The 21,883-nt window shown below is 36.8% G+C and overlaps 1 protein-coding gene across 10 annotated transcripts in view; it reads left to right on the top strand.

Annotated features, from left to right (window-relative positions):
* Positions 1–21,883, top strand: part of ATXN7L1 (ataxin 7 like 1) — a 120,633-nt gene that overhangs the window by 85,829 nt on the left and 12,921 nt on the right. For all 10 annotated transcript variants that reach the window (XM_075024832.1, XM_075024833.1, XM_075024840.1 and 7 more), the window contains 5 exons: positions 8,813–9,096; positions 14,056–14,138; positions 14,995–15,251; positions 17,546–17,738; positions 20,172–20,293. In XM_075024832.1, coding sequence (XP_074880933.1) covers positions 8,813–9,096; positions 14,056–14,138; positions 14,995–15,251; positions 17,546–17,738; positions 20,172–20,293 — 939 coding nt within the window. The remainder of the gene's footprint in view (positions 1–8,812; positions 9,097–14,055; positions 14,139–14,994; positions 15,252–17,545; positions 17,739–20,171; positions 20,294–21,883) is intronic.

Genomic DNA, 21,883 nt, shown 5'->3' with positions numbered 1-21,883 from the left:
AGTTACTGAAGATTTTCGTGTTCAAAAAATAAGTGTATCTATTTCACAGTCATCAAAAAAATCTGTATGCTTATCTTACCTAAGTTTACAGCTGAAGGTTCTACATTTCCTAAGGGAGGAAACTGGGATGTTTTTAAATTAAATATATATATATATATATAGGAAGAGGAAAAAAGACTGGATTACTTTTGTGATGTTCCATCAAATGTCTGCTTTTCTAAGAGGCACATAGCAAGTTAGATATTGACCCAGTTTGCTATCTTTAAGGTCCATCTTCCATTACAGTATCAGCCCTTAGAACTGATGCTTTTAAATTGTAGGATAATTTTGGAAGAGTTCTTAATATTAGCTTAACTGAGGTTCATGAAAACTTACTTGTTTTAGTAATTTATCTTCAACAGCAGCTGCTCTTGGGGCTCATTGTGTATTTTGATAATGTTTGATGCCTTATAAGAAGACAGAAGAAAATTCTGGCTGCAAAAATCACTATTTTGGGGGAGTCTTACATCATGTACTGTGATATATATACACATATAGGCTTTAAGACTGCCAGGCCCATCCTCCCGTGACTGTGATGATAGCAACAGAGTTGCAAAAATGTGAATGAGAGCAGAACTGGGTCACTATTTTATCCCATAAGAAACTGTTTTGTCTTTAGTTATCTACGGAAAAGATGCTTTGTGATTAGGTCACTAGGTTGGTGACTCAAGAGATCTGGGTTCAGTTCCTGGTTCTGCACAGGCTACTGTTACGACTTAGTCTCCTTGGCCTCAGTTCTGTGTCTGTAAACTTGAGATAGTAGGACTTCCTTTTTCTTAATTTTTATCTACTTACTGTGTAAAGATCCTTCCCTTTTATATGTAATACCTAGCATAATAAGGTCATGATTTTGGGTAGCGTTTCTGGATGCAACTGCCTTAAAGCAGTAAATAATCTAATGCAAACCATTTACTCATGAGACAAAGCATAAACTCAAATTATTTTAAAGTAATAGCTCGTGTTTTCTGCCTGAAACATGCAGTAGTTGGTATGATTTCAAAGAGAGCAGCTTCTGCCTAGCTGTAGAATTTATCTTGCACTGGAACAAATGATCAATATCTAATCTTTCTATAAATCTGAACCCACCATCTCTATAAGCATGGTGAGCATTGTGGACAATTATGGTATATAATTCTGAAAATAGAAAATCTAGATTTTTAGGTTACACACACACATACACACAGATGAGAAAGAGGCTATTCTAGTTAAGGTGTAAACACCTCATTTACTATGTAAAAAAAAATATTATTGACTGAATAGTGACCTTTTCTTCTGAATGTTGGAGAGGAATTTTATACAAGAGAGGATTTTTTTTTTTTAAGTCTAATTAAAAGAAAATCAGAAAGGACTTTAGAGTATTAACACTATTGACTATAAACCTGTTTCTCATCCTAGTGTTACAGACAGCAACTTACATATCCACATTTCAGCATAGTAACTGAATCTATAAACAATATCTTCCATTCTGGCAACAGATGGCATTCTGTCAGTCAGCAAAAGCTGGAAGGGAACAAAATAACTGAGCATTTCAACCAATCCCTTTTCCCTTTATTGGGAACATGCCAGACATTTACTGATGATTAGCAAGGTAGATTTAGCTGTTTAAAACTGTTGTACTGCTCTGTTAATACTTTGGCAGTGAATATGTCAGTAGTTGTACCTGTGAATTACCTGATTCTTGCAGCTTTCCTGGGAGATAATACTGTGGTTTTGTTTGCCAGTGGCGAAAAATAGGGCATACAGTAGTTAGATATTTTAATTATCACATAACAAATCACAAACAGTCTAAAGTGGAGATCAATGAAACTGTCTTACAAAATTTAGTGTTAAGTGCCTTAGATTACATGACCTGTTAAAGAATAAAATCAGTCTGATAATCATCACAGGTTATAGAGAACTGACAGCTGTTACAGAAAATGTTTGCTCATATTCCATTAGTGGATTATAAATTTTATTTAGAATTTTAGAAAATATTCAGCAGGTCTGATTTTCTTAAAGGAGAAATTATTCATAAAATTTCTTCTTTTTTAAGATTATATCTTCCATTCAGCTGTCTGTACAAGCCATAGAATTTCATTCACTTACCTTTCAGAAAGAAATACTCAGTTGACACAAATACATTTGTCTCAAAAATGCAGATAAGATTCATCATGTATCCAAGCGTGTTGTGGTTTATCATCCTCAAAAGCTTCCAGTTATTCAGTGCTTTTGTCTGTTACATTGTAGTCTCATACCACAAATACTTACTTGACATAGGTTCTTCAGGACCAAATTACCTTAATTCAGGAATTGTATCACTTGTAATGATTGCTTCCCAGACCTGGAATAACCTTTGTTGTGCTTACCTGATTCTTTCATACAGCATCTCTTTTAAATTTTAGCTGTTACAATTAGTAGTACTATTTCAGCAATGGCCTCTGCAACAGCATGGCCCAGTAGATCTGTCTGTTGTCATGCCTGCCTGCATGTAGTCCCAACTCTTCTGTTGTTTAAGTCATTATAGTTTTGGTTGAGTCATCATCTTAAACACTGACCGAGTAGCTCTTTCTCTTCTTCACATCCTGTGTTGTTGTAAGATGTGCTGTAGATGCTCAGGTTGCCCCTCACCTAATGCTTTAAAAAGCATGATCAGAATGATCAGATGAAAGAGATCTGGAACTGTTTCATTTTTGTAGCCACTGTTTTAATACTTCCTTTCTTGTAGTTGGAATATGAAGGGTTATTGTGAATACATCATCCAGAAATATCTGTGAGCTCTGATTTTTTTTCCCCTGTATCTCTCTAACATCGTTGCTATTAATACAGCAGTGCTTAGAGACTGGAACAGTGCTGGAGCACCACTACGCTGTGCACAAGATAAATGCAAACCATCATTTTCTGAAGCTTGCAGTTGAGATGGTAAGAGGTATAGCAAAAGGGTAGAAAACAGAGAGAAAAAGGCAAAGAATAAGATGATTGGTGGTAATAACAATAATAATGAACAAGCAATCATGATTAATAAGACTAGCCCAGACACCCTTTATAAAAGGCATTCCTGTGGCCAGGAACTCTCTCCCTCACTGCTGACCTGCCCAAAGGATGGCACTTTGCTTGCCATGCCCCAGCACAGCTTCTGAGTGCTGCAATGGAGGATTTTGGTGCTGTGATGCTACAGGGTGTTCATGTCCACCCATCCATGATCCTGAGGCAGTGTAAAATTGGGGTAAAGTGATAAAGTAAGCTAGCCCTGAGAGACCAGCTGCAGCAAGTCTCCTTGATCTCTCTCCATGAGGATTAGCCATTGCCTGCCAGAAGTTCTGAAAATTAAGAAGATGAGATTAAAATTATGTGGGTTTTATCAACATGTAGAAAACTGACACTCTTTCTGTAAACAGAAATAGGATCACAAAGGTATACCTATGGGTAATCATTTAAAATTTATAATGTCACTTTCCAAAGGATTTTTTTTTAATCATCTCTTAGTCTTTATTTCTTTGTGTTAGGAAATGAAATACCGTTACTCATACTGAGGTTGAGAAATTGAAGCTAGTCAAGATTTAAGGGTATTCCTAATGCAGCATGGACTTGGTAACAAAATTCAGCAGAGTAAACTTGGACCACATATTCTAACACTAAATCACAAATACTTAATTACACTGTAGAGGCGACCCCAGCAATGTAGAATAGAGCAATGTTTTATGGTTTTAAATGTTTGTGAATTTCTTTTCTCACAAACTTGAAGAGAGTTGAATGAGTGGCTGAGATTTTAGAATGAATATGGTTATGAATGACCAAAAAAAACCCCAGCAAAATTACTTAACAGCTGGGAAAAATAATTTTTAAAAGCCTGAAGAAAGGAAAACAGAGGTAATAAGGAGCTCCAGGTACAAGGAGTATTACATACTACAATTATTCTTCTTGCTTGGGAATGACAGTTGACAAGCAATGGCTTGGAACTAAAAAAAATTGCCACAAGATACTTAGGAGGGAAATTCACTCTTGTATTGGGAGTTTGTCACAGGTTCTGCTGAATGAGTAGTTAGAACAGAATAGAACAAGACAGAATAATTTCAGTTGGAAGGGACCTACGATGATCATCTAGTCCAACTGCCTGACCAAGAACATGAGAAAACAGAAGGAAATAATTTATCTTATCTGAAAGAGAGAATGAGCTTTTGAAGCCTGTCATGATCAAGCACTTTGTGTAGCCCTCAGTTATTTTTGTAGCTTTTTTCTGGTTCCCTTCTAATTCATCAACATTGGTATTGAAGCACTGGTCAGCAACACTGGAAGCCATATTCCAGTATCAGTATAAACCAGGGATGTGTGAAAACTAAATTTGCTTCTTAATCTTACTTGCCATATCCCTTTTTTAATATAAGCATAACAATACAGTAAAAGCTCATATTGCTTACCCACTGTAACCGCTAAATATTTTTGTCACTATTTTCCAGTATGTTGTTTCCCCATATTTCACTGCAGACTGAATAGCTTGTTTTTTCATGTGTAACTTCACATTTGCTTGTATTAAAATATCTTTTTGAATTAATGAGCTTTACCAAACACTCCATGCTACTTTTTATAACTGCCTTTGTCTCTTCATTATTTAGTTTCCCTCGATCCTGATTCCATCAGCAAATGTAATCACCAGTAATCTGATATTTATTTCTAAAGATCAGTGAAGTTTTCAGTCATGTCAGATTTGGTAATGATGGCTAAAAAGTCCCCCTAGCAAGCACCCTTTTTGAATCATAAATCTCTGAAAAACTAGGTCTTAATAACATTTGCTTTTAAACTGTTCTTATTTTTGTTTTATAATGCCTTTCAAAAGTCAGAACATTTTCACAAATATCTTTGTCAGCTTAACTGGTAACTTCATCAAAAAATGAAACCAGATTTCTTTGCCAAGATCTGATGTTCAGCAAAACCATGTGAACTAATTGTTTATCAGTTTATTTTTATTAGCTTTTTCATTATTTCTTCCAAGACACTCTGGTTTGGGTTTTCAGGGTGGATGCAACAGCAGCACTCAGCTAGCTTCTCTAAGTTGCCAAATATTCCAAGATTCAATTAGAAATTAATATGCTGAGGCTCAATATCTCTCCGACTTTTTTGGAACTCATGGCCACATTATCCAGATTTGCTTATGTAACAGAAATGATTTTTCAGCTGGCACTTTACACTTATGGAGGGAATAAAAAAACCACATTTTTATCTGATTGGAGTCCATTATCATGCTTCCTTCTTAGTATAGAAAAAATACTGAACATTTCTGTCACTTTTCCATCGCTAATAACTATTCTACTGTCCTTTAGGTAGATGCTGCTATTATTATTAGAATTTCTTTTGTAAAAAGAAGTAAACTTGTCTTTACTGAATACTGATTTTTCTCACCTATCTTTGGCAATTGCCTGTACTCCCATTTTTCTCATTTTTACTGGTTGTCGTGTGCCCTTCCTTGTTTTTTATGTTTGTTGCATGTGTTTTTCTAACTGTCCCTTTCAGCAGTTGTCTTTAATAAGTCTAAACAGGCTCTTCATTCAAAAACTATTTTATAAATATAGTAAATAAGATTAAAAACCTTATTTTTTATTTTTCTAACAAACTTTTTAAAGAAATCCTCAATTTTCACTCAAAAAAGTCAGTTTGGCGAAAGAACTTTCTTTAAACATCAAATATAAATATAAACATTTGTGATTTATTTACCTTTTTAGTCCTTAGTAGTTGACCATGGTCACTGGTCCTGTGGAGCTTCCAGTTTGCCATTTGGTTACCGATTCATCTTTATGTGTTATGCTAAGATGAAACTAGAGCTCCTTAATGTTGAATGCAGTACCCATTTACTTTTTTTTTTTTTAAAAAAAAAGTGTAATTATCATCTCTAGCTTCTAAAATCGCAAATAATTTACTGTAGACTTCCAGGAGTCCCATAGAATGTTTGTCTTCAAATACTGGAGTGTTCTTCTTTTTTCTTCTGCATTGCAATGAAATGCATAATGAAGGTTGACTTGTTGATCTGTAACAAAACTAAGTGAAAATGTTCCCTCCCCTGGGCTTTTTTCATCCATATGATCACAGTGATCCATCCGTATGTGCCCTAGGATTTGAGGTTCTGAGCACTGCAAAGCAGAAAAACTTTTTTCATATTTTTTTATCAGTATTCTACTACTAGACCAGGTAATACACTTGATCCTCTCACTGTGTATCAGTACTTTGAATTAATATAGATCTTAGAAACTGGGCATGAAGATTTGTTCATATGTTTTTACATAGTTTTTATCTAGTAAAACTATGTGATCTAGAGTAAAAAAAATTCTTCTCTTTTCAGAAAATGTAATTGCCATCTGCTTAAAAGCAAAAAAAAAAATAATTCCTACTGTGAGATACTGTAATTTTTGTCTGTCATTTAACTTAATGAATTCAGAGCAGTTTAAAAAAAGTAGATGCTCAAATCCTCTCTTTCATAGCTCCATGTTTGCCTTCATTGAATTACTTAATGCAATTCTGGTTTTGTGAATAAGTTACATTTTTTTGCGTAGTTACTGGCCAGCACTCTACATTTATTGCAGTTGGATCTGTATTCTGACGAGCTGACTGCTGTATTTGTGGTACCACAGTATATGGAAGTCTCATATAGTTTAATTCCAGCTCCAGAATGTGTCTTGGTGTCTAAATCTTCTTTTTAGTTTTATATGCATATTGTTTATATCATGGTTCCTACATTTTTCTATGTTAAAATACTCTTAGAACAAAGATTAACAACTTTCCAGTATGGGAGAGTCCACTCCAGCCACACAAGCTGTAGTTTCTGCTTAACATCTTCAGCAGCTACGGAGAAACAGAGTTTTTGTAGTAAGTAGCCCAGGAAGGTCAAGACTTGAGTTATTTTGGACCCTCCTTCCGGTGTTTCCGAAGGATGTCCCATGGACAACGTCATCTCAAAGTCATCTTTTTCTGATTGTAGAAACTCCACACCTATTAACCATTCCTTCTGTAAGAAGAACGCAGCAAAGGTGCCATTTTTCAGACACACAAGACTGAAATTATGTGAGACTTCTGAATGGGGGGAAGCCCCAAACCATACAGCAATGTGCAGACAGGCAAATGTTGCCTGTCTTGGGATACTGACAACAGTGTGGTCTCTGGCAAGAAACTCTTCTTACCTGAATTGCAATATGCCAGTGTACTTCAGAATATATACTGATTTAACAGCGGTTGTGTGTTTAACAAGAGTCACATGACTAATGCACTTGTAGAAGCTCTGCACTACCATGCAGAACTACTGCAGTGATGTGCAAGAAACAGATTGTTCTTTGAGTACAGTTTGCTAAGGGGTAATTTTGCACTCTATAAATACATTTCATTTTACCTTTAAGCGTGTACATCAAGTTAAACCTTTAAGATAATAATAGATTAAAGAATCTCTGTGTTTTAAGAAGTTTTTCCTGTGTGGGACAGCCTTCTCAACTGTCACCTTTATGCTGGGGATTAAAATTACAGAGGCTAGCTTAGTTCTGTGCAATTCAGAAAGGAGAAGATAGTAATACTGTTAAGGAGACTCTCATGCTTCTAGATTAGGAATTTGGTTTACCTTTTAAACATCATCATTGCATTTGTATTTAAGAAAACTTGTGTTTCTGTTGTTTGCTCAGTGTTGAATAATAGTCTGAAAATTGTCATTTTTGCATGATCTGTGTGTGAATTTGCTTACAAGGCAGATAGTGAACTATTTGGCAAAAGCAACTCTTCAGGCACTGTATGGGAAGAACAGAGTAAGTGAGATGTTTTCATTTGCAGCCTTCAGTGAAACCTGGGCCTAAAGCTCTGAGAATTTCAGGTTTTTAAATTAATATTTTTTTTCTCTGCATTTGTTGCAGTAAGGAGGGATATATAATTTATATATTATATACCAATTGGTAGTCACAAGACATCCAATTTTGGAGTTGTTGGGTTGCTTTTTACCAAAGCAGCTCATGTTGTTGGATATTTCCTCATGCACACAGGAGCCAGAAATGTTAAAATAATGTTGGAATTGAAAATCACTTGTCTCTATCTTTTTTGCTGCCAAATTGAGAAGGTAACATTTGCTAGTGTTACAAATATGCTGTGGTGGTAGTTAAGTTAGGAGAAGTTAGTTATTGCAAACTTTAGTCTGAAAAGGGCCAACTAAGCTAATAATTATATTGGGAATTTTTATTTTTCAGTTCATAAGATTTTATTAAAAATAGATTTTAGTAATGCTCAATTCATCAAGGATTTTAATACTTTTAAAGGGACTGCTATTAATATCTCTATGCTTGAAATCTCTTTTCTCCTTGTTTCCAGAACTTGTATGCCACTCGGACACATCTAGGCAAATGAATTATTTTTGTGTTTGTTTAAAAACATTAATATTGTTAGTAAACTACTTTGTTATCATGGGGAGTTTAGTACAGCATACACATATCTGATATGTGCTTGTGTTAAAGGCATGAGGCCATATGTAAGGCGGTATGTTTTACTTAGTACCAAAGACTTACTTTGTTTATGAATAGTAGGGGACTGGATCTTAAAAAAAAAATACAAAGGTTCATTTTCATAATCCTCTACATTGCCAGGCTTTACAGATGCCTGGTTTTGTAAACATTTGATTGAACAAAAATAGTCAATAATGGTACTAAGTATTTAATTTTAGTCTGGTCTGAAGATACTGTGTCACTTGCATCGAAATTTTTGTATCTGTGGAAGGGGATTAAGCGACTGTAAATCTTTGGTACAGAAAATACAACTTGAAGATTTTTCTTTGGTTTTGCAGCGTTCCTGTTCCAGTAGTCAGTCTAGAGAAAATTCCTAACCTAGTGAAGGCAGATGGTGCCAACGTTAAAATGAATTCTGCAACCACTACCACCATCACCTCCTCCTCAGCCTCTTCATCCACCATACCTGCTCCAACTTTGGTTAAATCTGGTTTGACATCCAAGTCAGTGCCACCATCACCAGAGAAGATTCTGAACGGCAAAGGAATTGTAGCTCCATCAATAGACAAGAAACATCAAAATGGCACTAAAAGCAGTAACAAGCCTTACAAAAGACTTTCAGGTGAGTGATGTTGTAGTGCATCTTTTGAGGTAGTCCGCCTTTCTTCATTAATATTTCTATAGCTCAGAAATAATGTACTAATAAAATGCTGTAGCCTGTTTTTGGTTTAATTTTTTTACTGCAAGATGCCAGTTTGCATATATGAAAAAGAAAGCTTTCACACTCCTAGCATGTGTAAAATATTTTCAAAGTACACATTCTGTTTAGCTTGAAATTAGTGTTTAATGTGTTTCTCAACTGGTCAATAGGCCAAATATAAATTTTTAAGCAAGTAAATTCATTAAAACAGAAAGGCAGGTGGCTTCTTCAATCCATTATGTAGCTGGGGTCTGTTCACAACAAAAGAAAATGTGCCTTGGTTGGGTGACTTTGTATAGTCATGATCAAGTTGGAACAGTTGAGGTTTAAGACATTGGATTATCCACCAAGTCACGATTTTTTTAAAGAATCTTCTTTCTTGGTTTTAAATACTAGAAAATTCTAAGAAGGTACGGGAAATGCTGGGGAAATCTTAAAAGTCACAATTCCCTTCTACCCCTCTCCCCCTGCAATTCACATATGAGTGAAGAGGTTTGTAGTCTGGGGATCTTGATCTTTCTTGGGAACACAAGGTGGTGGGGTTGAGGGAGCGACATTAAATGTGGAAATGCCCTGGATGGCCTTAGGCAGGACAGTATTGAGGGTGTAGGTCCCCTTGCAAATCTGCCACCGAAGCACAGAACACCCCATCGTGGGAGGGCAGAGGCTTCATTAGAAAGGTTGCCATCCATTGGGAGGAGGAATTCTTTTCCATGGAGTTCCCCAGAAGTGACCCATGCCAGCTGTTGGGCAGCAAGTAGAGAATTTGCACCCTAAAGCTGAAAATGTGTTTTTGTTCTGAATGAAAGGAAACAAAGTGTTTTGAGGGATGATTTTTTTTTTTTGTAAGCAAAAGTAACTGAGTCAAGTTTATGGCTTCAGAAGCTGTGCAGGGTCTATTCATCAGCTGGCAGTACTTTGTGATTTGGGCAGGAACTTCTTGTGTGTACTGAAAGGCTAATTTTGCTAATGGCAGCATGATCCTCATTAGATCGTCAGTTTGGCAGAAAGATAGTTCACATGATTTCTAAATGTGCACTAGTTATGAACCAAGTATAAGTTGTACAAGATAAATGCTTTCATTTCCAGTTAGAGTGAGCCCCGTTTTTTGACTGAATATCAGGTTGGGGTTTTTTTTTTTCATTTTCTCAAATTTGGCAGTTAGCCTATGGTACTGCTACCTTGGCTTGATTCCAGACCAGTGCGAGGTGTTTGCTAGGGCTGTGTGGGGTATGGAACAACGCCATTGCCTTAAAGGATTCAGTACACTGATTGCTTTCTTAACTAGTTAAAGGTGGCATGTAAGAAAACAGAACCATTGTTCATTTATAGCCTTCCACAAAATGAAAGAATATTACGAGAAAGTAGCTGATTAGGCTTTTAAACCTTACATTTCACGTGCTAAGATCCAATTTGTTATTCTAATAAAAGCTCTCTATATTTAGCAGTTAATTTAAAATATTGGGGTTTTTTAACCTATTATTTCCTTCAATGGTTTAGATGCTTAATTTAGCTAATCAATTCTGAATTCCTACTTGGGCAATTGAAACTGATACTTTCTGAGATACTTGTTTTCCTCGTGTCACCACATACCACCACAGGGCTGTAGCTGATACTCGTACCTTTTTTGTACAAGTGCTTGCTGAAACATGTTCATAAAGGAGAATCATTTCTGTAGGGCCTTCCATCGAATTGCTTGCTTTTTCTGTGGAGGTGACTCCATCACTATTCTGTCTCTAAGCTGTCACTTCCAGTGTCTTCTAGGCTAGGGAATGTTTTCACTGGTGGAAATTTCTGAACAGGACTGTTCAAGTACTGCAATAGGCATTAGTTTGTTTTTATATGGTTAACAAATCCACAGAATTGATACTTTTTTTTAAAGCTTCTCTGTCATTATCAGATTTAGAATCTGTTCAGTCTTGCTTCTACTGCTTCATGTATTGATGCAGCAACACAGTAATTTAGCGAAGATGCAAATAGGAGAAGTCCTGAGAGCACTGTAGATGAATTGCCTGTAGATTGTGTGTCACTATGATGGATTCCTCTCCATTACTATACAGGACTGTGCAAAGGCTGAGAAAAAGATCTTGGAAGGTCAATGAGATGATTATTTTAGATATCCCATAAATTTCATTCATTTCACATTAAAAGAATGAGATGGTGGCTAGGGGATTTAGGTTTCCCTCAGTCCACTGCTGTGGAACTGTACAGCTGTTAATTTTTGAAGCTCCTTAATAGGTCTGGCCAGTTTACATACATGTCCTTTCCTTTTTAGCAACCTCCACTCTCTCACACCATTTCCCTGACTGTGGCTGAAGTTTGGTTTTTTTTCTTTGCTGAGAGCTCATGGTTGTTTGGGTGATGAATGAACCTGCCCTCTTTTCAGGAGCGCTGTCATTGGTGAGAGAGAGGAAGCAGCTTGTGGAACCACAAAAGACAGTCTGTAGCTGCCCAGCATAAGTGGATCAGTGTTCCCTAGTAGCAAACTGAAAAAAACCCCAACTTTTTTTCCTAAATCTTCCTTAGTTCTTGTTCTCTTTGGGGTCAAGTTAAAGAATGCAGATGCCCAGTTACACCAAGAATCTCTCTTGTGTTGCAAACAGGAGTTTGAGACAATTCAGTCTTGGCCTTTCCTCTTCTTTCGGTGAGGTTAAAATGAATGCTCTTTACTTCGTCCACCGAACGTGAAGAAGTGGAATCCATTCTGGAGAAACAGCTTTCTGAAGCTGTGCCTGTGCGCAGGAGTCCAGGGATTCTCATGCTACACATTTCCTAATACAGAGGTAGTCAGAAGCTGCATGTCATTATTGATAAGAAGGTGATATCTTCATTTAATGTGTTGCCCAAACCAGGCACATCTGTAGCTGGCAATTAGATGTTCATGATTTCTCTGGAACAGCCATGCATGCTTCAGCCAGGAGAAGTGGTTCCCTGTTTGCTTTCCTTGAGAAACAGAAAATACTAAACGTGTTATTTTGTTCTTTGGTAGATGGCAGAGGCTTCCACTTTTTCTGACTATAATTCTCCATGTTGATTCTACCTCTATATGTTTTCCTAATAACTGGCTTTGCTATTTTCGGTCCTGGAAGTCTTGCTTGGTTGGGACGCTCTTACTGACTAGTCACAATCTGGATGCTTCCGAAGGGAGCACTTTTGATTTTTGAAGTATGTTTCCCTGTTGGTCTAAAACAGTCCTCGCTTGGTGACTTTCAGAACATGCTCCACAGCCTTGTAATTACCCTCAGGATTTTTCATTTGAAGGCATATTTATAAATCCATATAGTCTATTTAGTTTGGTTTTTAATTTGCATTGAAGGTTTTTAGACGGGTGATTCAGAAAACTGTGATAGGAACATCATACACTCAAAAACCAGGAGTAATTAACTCCTTTAGTTCATGAACATGCGTTTTGATCCATTAAGTAGAAAAAAATGTTTATTATATTTAGTCATACACAGCTACTTTTCTGTTTCTGTTGTGCTGTAAAGGCCACAGAAACTATAACTACTTGTGACAGATTTCAATCCCTTTGTAGATGTCACCAAAAATAAGTGCCAGCTGTTTTTTCCAAGCTCATTTTTTGGTATGTCTCTGCTAATAGGTCAATAACATAACCATTTAATGTTTCCTTTATCATTTTTAAGTCCATACAGCAGAATACATAAAACTGCTAATAATTGTGATATCTGGATGACAGTTCTTGTCTGATGTAGGCTACTTGGCATCACCTTTCTTCTTCCATAGAAGAACATAAAGCTGTTCTTGCTGTGATGCTGTCATAACATTGTAATATAGCTGTGAACTGCTGTCTTCATCTTAGCTCTGATTTATTTGTTTTTAAAGAATTTTTAGATCCTCAGATTAAATGTTGTATTTGAGTACAGGATGTTTATTATATCTGAAGGTAACACCACTGTATAGTTAAAATAGGCTTTGGCAAATAGTTTATATTCCACTATCAAACAAAAGCAAACCAGTCTGCCAATTAAAACATACAATGTCAAGGTACATAAAGATAATGGTAGATTTTTTTGGTGGCATAAACTAAAAAGCGTATGTCCATAGTTTTGATACAGCTCTGTAGTGCAAACTCTGAAATTATGTTTATGTAACCTAAAGGAGGTGATGCTATCTGTGGTACGTAAATACTACAGTATTAATGAAAGTGAAATATGCAAATACTGCATATTAAATATTAATGCACTTTTAATGTTAATCATTAGTACAACTCATGTAAATGCCTTTTTTTAATAATCTCTGCAAACTTTAAACTCCATGCCTCCCTTCACTTAGGGAAATAAGAACTAACATGCACATTATTTTTACACAGATTTAGGGGACAGATTTAGATGAATTATGTTTTTAAAATGCCACTAGTAATCTTGTATTTACTTTTGAGACACCACAAGTTGTTTTTCAGAGTTTCCGAGTATGTCAAAGAAGTGGTGTTCAAAGCACTCGTAATATTTAGTCTATATGTGTCTTAGCCAAACTCAGAAGCTAGATTTGCAAATGCTGAATTTCACGGCCTCAGAGGCAGCCAGCATAAGTGAGAGAATTGAACTCATGGGTATCTGGCTTGGTCCTGTGTTTGGGCCACTTGGCTGCGTGCAGCTCTGTAAGCAGACTTATTTCTATGAAGTCTGTGACTGAAATCCTGCTCTAAATAGTTTGAAACATGTAAGGACAAAAAAAAAATGCACAACTGTACAAGTGATGCATGTGGCACTATTATGGGGTGCTGGGGTTGGGATCAGTGGTTCAGGCTGAGCTTGGTTGAATTAAGTTCTATCAAGCAAAAATTATAGCTACTCCGGTTAAAATTTCTGTAATAATCTATTTTTTCTCCTTTTTCTACCTATCCCCTCCCCCATCAAACAGAAAGAGAATTTGACCCAAATAAACACTGTGGAGTACTGGATCCTGAAACAAAGAAACCTTGCACAAGATCGCTCACCTGCAAGGTATTTTTCTTAGAAGATAAAATATCAGATGCTTTGTTATAGTTTAAATCCTACCACAGTAGTTTGAGAGGTCATACCTGCTCCTGTCTTACAGACAATGGGTATGGTATTCAGACGCTGTCTTCAGGTAATTCTTTTGAGTAATTCTGTTTCTTTGAATCAGAGCATCTGCATTATTCCACTGATATTTCTAAAAAGATTTTTTTTTCCTTGCTATTTTGTTATGCAAAAAGCATTAACGTTTCATTTAGAAGCATAAGTGTTACTTTAAATGCTCCTTTTTTGGTTCATGTGTGCAACAATGTTGAAGTATCGTCATTTCTTAGTAAAAAAATTAAGATGATTTTTGTATAATAAATTACTTGGACGCTGCCCTTGTGATAGTAATAAGTCTCATGTCAAAAAGTAGCGGCAATGTAAGACATTTATAACGAGCATTGTATGTGTATGTGCTACCTGTCAGTAGAGATGATCAGTTAAATTTGCTTTAAAATGTATTCACATTTTTCAATCCAATGAAATCAATTTTTCATTGTAAGCTAAGAGCTACAATGATGTTACTTCTTAATATTTTAAAATTATTAGAATTATATTTTCTGTCTTGGAAAAGGTAAGTCAGTAGGCTATTATATGAAAATTGTTGCAAAAAGTAATTTTAGCCTTGATGTTGGCATTTCTTAAGAATGACTTCATAAATTATCAAAGATAATATGGAATAACAGCTTTATTTCCATAACTGTGGCTTAAGTTGTTTGAAGTAGATTGTATCTTTTAGAGTTGTGGTGTATCGGAAGTATAGAGGACTCATAAACAATGTCATGCACACACAAATGCTTTTTAACCACCCTATTTTTAGACTCATTCACTTAATCATCGACGAGCAGTTCCAGGCCGTAAAAAACAGTTTGACATCCTTCTAGCTGAACACAAAGCTCGATCCAGGGAAAAAGAAGTTGCAAAAGACAAAGAGCATCCACCATCTGCAAGAGAAAGCTATCAGAGCCAGCCCACACCAGCACAAGACTCTCTGTCAGGATCTTCAGTGAACTCTGGGCAAGAATCTAAAGTAACATCTCCTGCAAAATCTAGACCACCAAATTCTGTACTTCCAAGGTAAGCAATTCTCCAGTGTGGAATGTTGCATTCTGAAGGTGCTGTAAGAAATGTCGTAGTCTTTCATACAGCTTATTTTATACGCATTCGGTACTTCTTTAGGCTATTGCATGATAAAACTTATTAATGTAAGAGTTTCTGCTAGCAGTAGAAGATAGACTATGCTTATATTAACCTAAATCTGTCCATGGTAGCCTGTGGTCTGATTGGGAATGAGGTAAGGAGTGGTGTCCACCCTCAGCTCAGAATCGCAGAATAACTGCATTTTTTGGCTAAAATGGTCAGTAATAATTAGGAAAGTTTACATTCAAGTAATTCTGGCACATTTGGGAATAAAAGTCTACATGAATCAGGGTAGGTATCAGTGGTGAAATCCTGCACATTTATGTAGAATTTTTCTTTGCAAATACTTCACCAATTACATCACTGGAATGTCTTGTAAAAAAAGATGTAATTTAGTGTAAATGACAATGTAAGCAGCTAGCTCTTAAAACTATTGATTTGCAACTATCCATTGCATGCCTTTTTCTCATTTTGGAGATGTTTCTTAGAAAGGACAAAAACAGTCTTCAGAAAGACAATGCAAACATCTAAAGACATCCCTTTAGAAAAACTAGTATGAGGTATTGGATCCTACTGAATTCTAATTGTCCTGTGGTAAACTTCCCATATGTTTTGTTTGTTTGGGGATTTTTTTGGTACTAGTTTTGGCTGGAGTAGATAGAACTGAACTAGTTGGTTTTGTTCATATTGTTTCATATTTCTTTTCTTTGCAGAAGCGTTGCTCAGGATTTGGTGCCCATTTGGGGGCTTTTGTACTGATAGTCCCTATTGCAGAGAGATACTTGTATTTGCTATCTCAAGCCTTACAGAGACAGCCTTTTCCAATGTTTTCTGTGTGTTCATCAAGCCATAGTGAAGGTTTATTCATACGGTGGTAGAGGTGGGCCTTACAGGGTTTGAGTGAAAGGACAACAAAAGAATACCCATAGATAAATTGGTGACAAGTCTGCATAATTCTTGTAAAAGGAGTGACCTTACACAGTCCTTATATAGAGAGAAGCACAGAGGGACAGGCAGACATTGGTTTTGGTAGGTATTATAGTCAAAGAAGCAAAACTGGAATGCAATTCAGTGACAGTCAGCTAAAGAGGTTGCAAAGGTAGTGGTACATGAGGAGGATGATTTTAGCAGTCATGCGTTGTGTTTGTACAATCTACACTTCTGTTTCTGCTGCAGTGCCTCTGTTCTGTCATCCTCTCTGTTTTTGCAAGCAGCCGTGCCAGAGGAAAGCCTTGCTACCTCTCCGCAGGGAGCCAGCAAGCCTCCAGCTCTGCTGCTTTCAAGAGGTTGAGTGCTCCCTGCTCTGCTGAGGCAAAGCTTGCTGGTTTCACTGGTGATGACTTGGCTTGACCTGGCTGACTTTTCCTGAGGGCTAAGGAGCACTCGCACAATCTATCCCTTGCAACAGCAACTGCAGCGGTTATTTCTAGCTAATAGACATCAGTGAGCAATCCCTGCTCAGTTCAGAAGAGGGCACCTATCCACAGTCTTAGTGACTGCTCTGTCCTGATGGCATAAATTCGTGAGACTGAAGATGATCTTCTTCAGATTTTGCTCAACGTGGACATCTCCTCCAACCTCAGTGGTCCACATACGTACTTGGTTGCACAGACTGTAATTAAGAATCCTCTTCCACCCCACTTCTAATCTAATTTGTTTCCAAGCTACTTTTGAAAGGCAAGGCACCATCACGCTGTGTGGTGCAAAGGCATTCCCACTTTGTTTTATTGGATTTTAGACAAAGGTAAAGAAAACCTACATGTTGTAAGAGGTCCTCCTAGTTACTTCCCTTACTAATCTAGCTGTAGAGGGTGTCAGCTAAACACTTGCTATATTTAGTACACTAATTTGAGTAGGGTTGTGGTATGAAATAAAATTTCATAACTGGACCCTTGGGATTAAGCGAGTAGAGTAATGGCGCAATGTAAGAAGATTTTACACATCTGATTTTTGTTTGCATTTTTAATATACTTTGCCTCTCTCAAGATCTGAAATGCAACTTCATGGCAAATTTAAAATTTCAGGCAATACAAAGGCACTTCTGCTAACATTAACGTGATGATAACCCGTGATATATTTCTGACAAGACCAAATGTCAGCTGTTCTGTATCTTTTACTGTCCTTCATTATGTGATCATTTCTGGTATAATTTGCTTTGATGCTTGACTCCGGCAGGTAGGTTTACAGAGCCTTTGAACACTGATGAATTTAAATGTATATTCTCCTTCTAGACCGTCATCTGCAAATAGCATAAACAGCAACAGTTCTTCAAACCACAGTGGGTACGTACCAGAACTGCCACTGCCTTCCATGGGAGGAGATTTAACGAGCAGATTGTCCAGTGATGAAGGAGAAGCGGATGGAGCTGAAGAATCTGAGAAATTAGACTGTCATTTTTCTGGACACCATCCCAGACCTCTTGGGGTATGTGTCTGTCTCTGGCATGCCTTGCCATTATTCTTATGTAATTGGAGAGGGGAGAAAAAAGAAGTAGTTTAGTAAAAATGTAAGGAATAAGTACCTTACATTCTGAAAACTGTATTCTAAAGAGAACAAATACATTTAACAGAAAATGGCATGGGTGAGATAAGGTAGGAGGAGAAGACTGGTCAGTGCATGTGACAAACAGGTTGCAGGACAAGATGAGCAGCAGAAAATCAGAAGTTCTAGTTTTAGATTTTCCTCTCAGTAGACTGCAAGCTTGGGTGTAATTCTGCTAAACTGAGGAAAGTTGCATTGTTTTAAATGTGACATGAACAGATAATCTCTTTGTTGTCATAGTTCTTAGGAAACTGTACCTTGCAATTGGTTATAGCTCTGAAAATCATATGGCAGCAAAGGGCTATTACAGTGCTTTGTTGATTTTTGTAGTCTGGTTTGAAGCAGTAATTAAATATCATTTATGTGAGTGTATATGGACTTGCTTCATTCATCTAAAAATGGAAAGTCTAGAGCACGGCATAGCCCATCCGCTCTGGTGGTGGCTTAAGTATGTGCTTCTCTGGCAGCTGTTTTTGTCTTTCTCCCATGTTACTGAGAAATTTCACTGTAAGTAGTAAGAGCTGCCTTGTGGCGTTATCTCTGCAGTGTGAATTTGTTTACACTGTACAAACCAAGAAGCAGTGGGAGAACTCCTGAACTTGTAAGCAGTTGGTTCTCATCAAAATTGAGCCAAGGAATAAAATTAACGAAGACTTTGCTTGTGTGTTTTCCATATGATAGGCAGAATAAAACGAACACTGTGATAACTGTAGCATTGTTTATGTTCCCTAAAGCAAAGGAGAACTTGTTATTGTCAGACATCAGGAAGATGTATGAGCTGAACACAAAATGACTGTCAGATGAAATTCTGTATTTGGTTCTTACACAGAGAATAAGAATTATTATAGTCCATATAATACTATGAAATGCAGGAACCTCCTGCTTCATTGGTACTCTGGTATTCTACTTTGTTTTTGCTGACTGCTTCTCTGTGAATTAAAAACTAAAGGCTCACTGCATGTGCCTCCACAGTTTAAAAAATAATCTAAGTGCAGCCAGTTCTTGTACAGGCATCATGAGTGAGGCATGGCTGTCAACATTTTGCTTTGGGATCCTAGTTTTGTACCAAGGCAAATCCCACTGACTCATCTGTTCTTGGAAATCTTAGCATCTCTCAGCTGAAGCAGTTACTGATAGTGCAACTGTTCTTAGTCTGTATCAACGTGAAGTCAGAAAAAATGGTTTAAATTGCCTTCAGCACAGTTCATGCTAACTTGCTAAATTTCATATTGAAGTAGACTGTTTTCCTTACGAAGTCCCTTTCCCAGATAGGCCTTAGTAGTTGACGGGGGAAAGGCAGCAGCTTCTTAAACTGCCTCTTAGTGGTAACTGATCTGTGTCACTGGGAGGTGAAGCTAGTTTATCAACTTAGGTGTGGTTTTAATTAACCTGTTTAACCTTGTCATGAAACAGACTTAAGATGAGCAGTTACAGTCACCACTCGCTGTCCATTAAGCTGAAAAGGATTTTAAACAGATGCTTTTCTACTGCATCAGTAGCTTCTGCTCTCAGCCAGAATTTGTGTGACTTGGTCCCTGCATGATGAAGAGTTTTCTTGTTTTCTGAGGATGATTTATAACAGGTTTCTCTCCCACAAATAGGTGTTGCGGCAGTTGTCTACGTAATGTGAGATCAGTAAGACTAAACTGAAGAAAGGGTAGATTCCTGATCATACCATTTCAGTGTAGTAGGACTTTTCAGGATGTGCTCCAGAGGAAGCAGTGCAAATACTTCTGAGCTCTGCAGAATTCTCAAAATATTTACTACTCTTCTAGATGATTTTCATACATTGTGAAGAGTGTATCTGGTGTTCTGTTGTAGCGCAGGTGCCATGGACAATAATTTATTTTTTTACTAAAATGTCACTGGTTTGTTTGTTTATTAAATAGATACTAAAGATGCTCCCATTGCACCTTTTTCCTCTTGAATTATTTTTATTCCTGTTACACGATTACGCGATTTAATGTGCACAGAACGGTGTAACTGCCTTTCTGAGGCAGTATTATTAGCCAGAATTGCTTTCTTAGCAGTACCTCAGCATTTATATTCTTTCCCTGTAAGACCTGATAGGTACCTGATAGTAAACTGACTTGTTAGTGAAGTATGAAGTATACTTTACACTAAAATTAAACATTATGCACATATTTCATATATCATGCAAAAAGTATTTATGCTGCAGATAGTGAAAAACACCTTTTAAAAGGTGTTTTATATGCATGATACAAATTACAAAGGTTCCTTGTTATATAAATTATAATTATTTTATAATGTAGAAACATTTTTTTATAAACAATGTTGAAATATCTTTTCTTTCAGTTTTGCTCATATGGCAGTCGCTTAATGGGAAGAGGGTACTACGTCTTTGACCGAAGATGGGACCATTTTCGATTCGCACTAAACTCCATGGTAGAAAAACACTTGAACTCACAGATGTGGAAGTAAGTGGGATTTTTACACTTGGTGGGTACTTTAACATTTTTAATTCTGTGAAACTTCTAAATTAAACACTCCATGGGAAGCGTTTGTAAAATTACGTCTGTATTAAGGCATAGCAGTAATACAAGTACAAATTTTCTCTTCTCTGTTAAGGAATATGCAGCACAACAGGACCATCTCCTATTCTGATGTAAACTTCTTCCAGATTTTGGACTTTTTTTTTTAGTCCCTCTGAATCTGGGGAGGAATAATTCAGTAGTTCTGTTAATATTACTTAAAAGCATTAAAGCTCAGTGTTTTCTGGGTTTGAAGATAAGTTTTGGTATCATATCATTTTATAACACACAGGTTAGATTTTACGTAGATTTTTATACCTGTATCATGCACCCGTATCGCCCATTCAGACTTTGCTCTCTAAGACTCATGTGTTGTAAGATAAGGAACTTGGTATACATTGCCTGTGCGTAAGGTGGAATATGATAGTTTTTTAGTCCATAGTGCCCTTACTGGCTTTGGGGTCTTAAAATTCTGATTATTACTCACTATTGAAGCACCTCTATATCACATACGCAAGTTCCAAGCACTATACGCTTTGGCTACATAGATACATTAAAATAGACTGCACTTCTAAAAAAGATGCTAATTCTTTAAAAAAAAAATAAAAATACTTGAACAGCTCATGGCATCTGCAGATAGGATTGATTTTTGGGGGGGTATTCTGCTACAGAATATGCATTCTTCTTCCAATGTAATGACACTAAAGTGCAGTGTTTCATGTCACTGTTTATTATCAGGACTGTGTTATATTCATTGGATGCCAGCCATTAGATAAACAAGGTTTGATTTTTATTTAAATATTTTTTTGAAACACTAAAGCTTGGCTTGTCTGACTAACCTGGTAACTTGATGGTAACAGTGCTACTGTGCTGGGAGACATAGTTTGGAAATGGTTGGGTTTGCCGTAAAAGGGCCAGTTTCATGTCTGTTTAGAGGCAGATCATGTTTGATCTGCAAGGGGTTCCTCTCTTCTACTTTGTCAATTTGGCTGTTAACTAGTGTTTCTTGCCTTCCACAAATAAAACTAATTTGGTTTCCTTAAATAGGAAGATTAAAACTTGTTATCTATTGACTTTGTTTGTCAGGAGAAAAGATACTCAGGCATCTAAGAAAATGTGTCGCTAGTATCACTACTATCATGAAAAACAAAAATAACCTCTGTAGTAGCTATATGATACAAGAAATAAACAGGCCTCATCCTGCTCCCACTAAATCCAATTGTAAATGTTTTCCCAAATTCTAGCTGTTTTCTGTAATCTCTAATATTTTAATAAATTCCATCCGTACTTACTTGTCTGTATAACACAGGAAGCTCGCAGTGCTTAACCCCTATTGTATTCTTCTACTGTCCTCAACCCTCCTCTGGACTGATCTTTTCCTGTCTTCCCCAAGCAGGGGTATGCGTAAAGCTGTTCTTTTATAACCAGCGCTAGTGCAGCTCTGTAGCTGTGGCTCATCCACTTGAGATAAAGGGTAAAGGGATGCAAGGCCATATGTTGAGAACAATAATAACATTTACAAAGTACTTTTTATCC

This window comes from Buteo buteo, chromosome 4 (assembly GCF_964188355.1).
Source record: "Buteo buteo chromosome 4, bButBut1.hap1.1, whole genome shotgun sequence".
NCBI lineage: Eukaryota > Metazoa > Chordata > Aves > Accipitriformes > Accipitridae > Buteo > Buteo buteo.
This window is presented reverse-complemented; position numbering and strand designations above follow the sequence as displayed.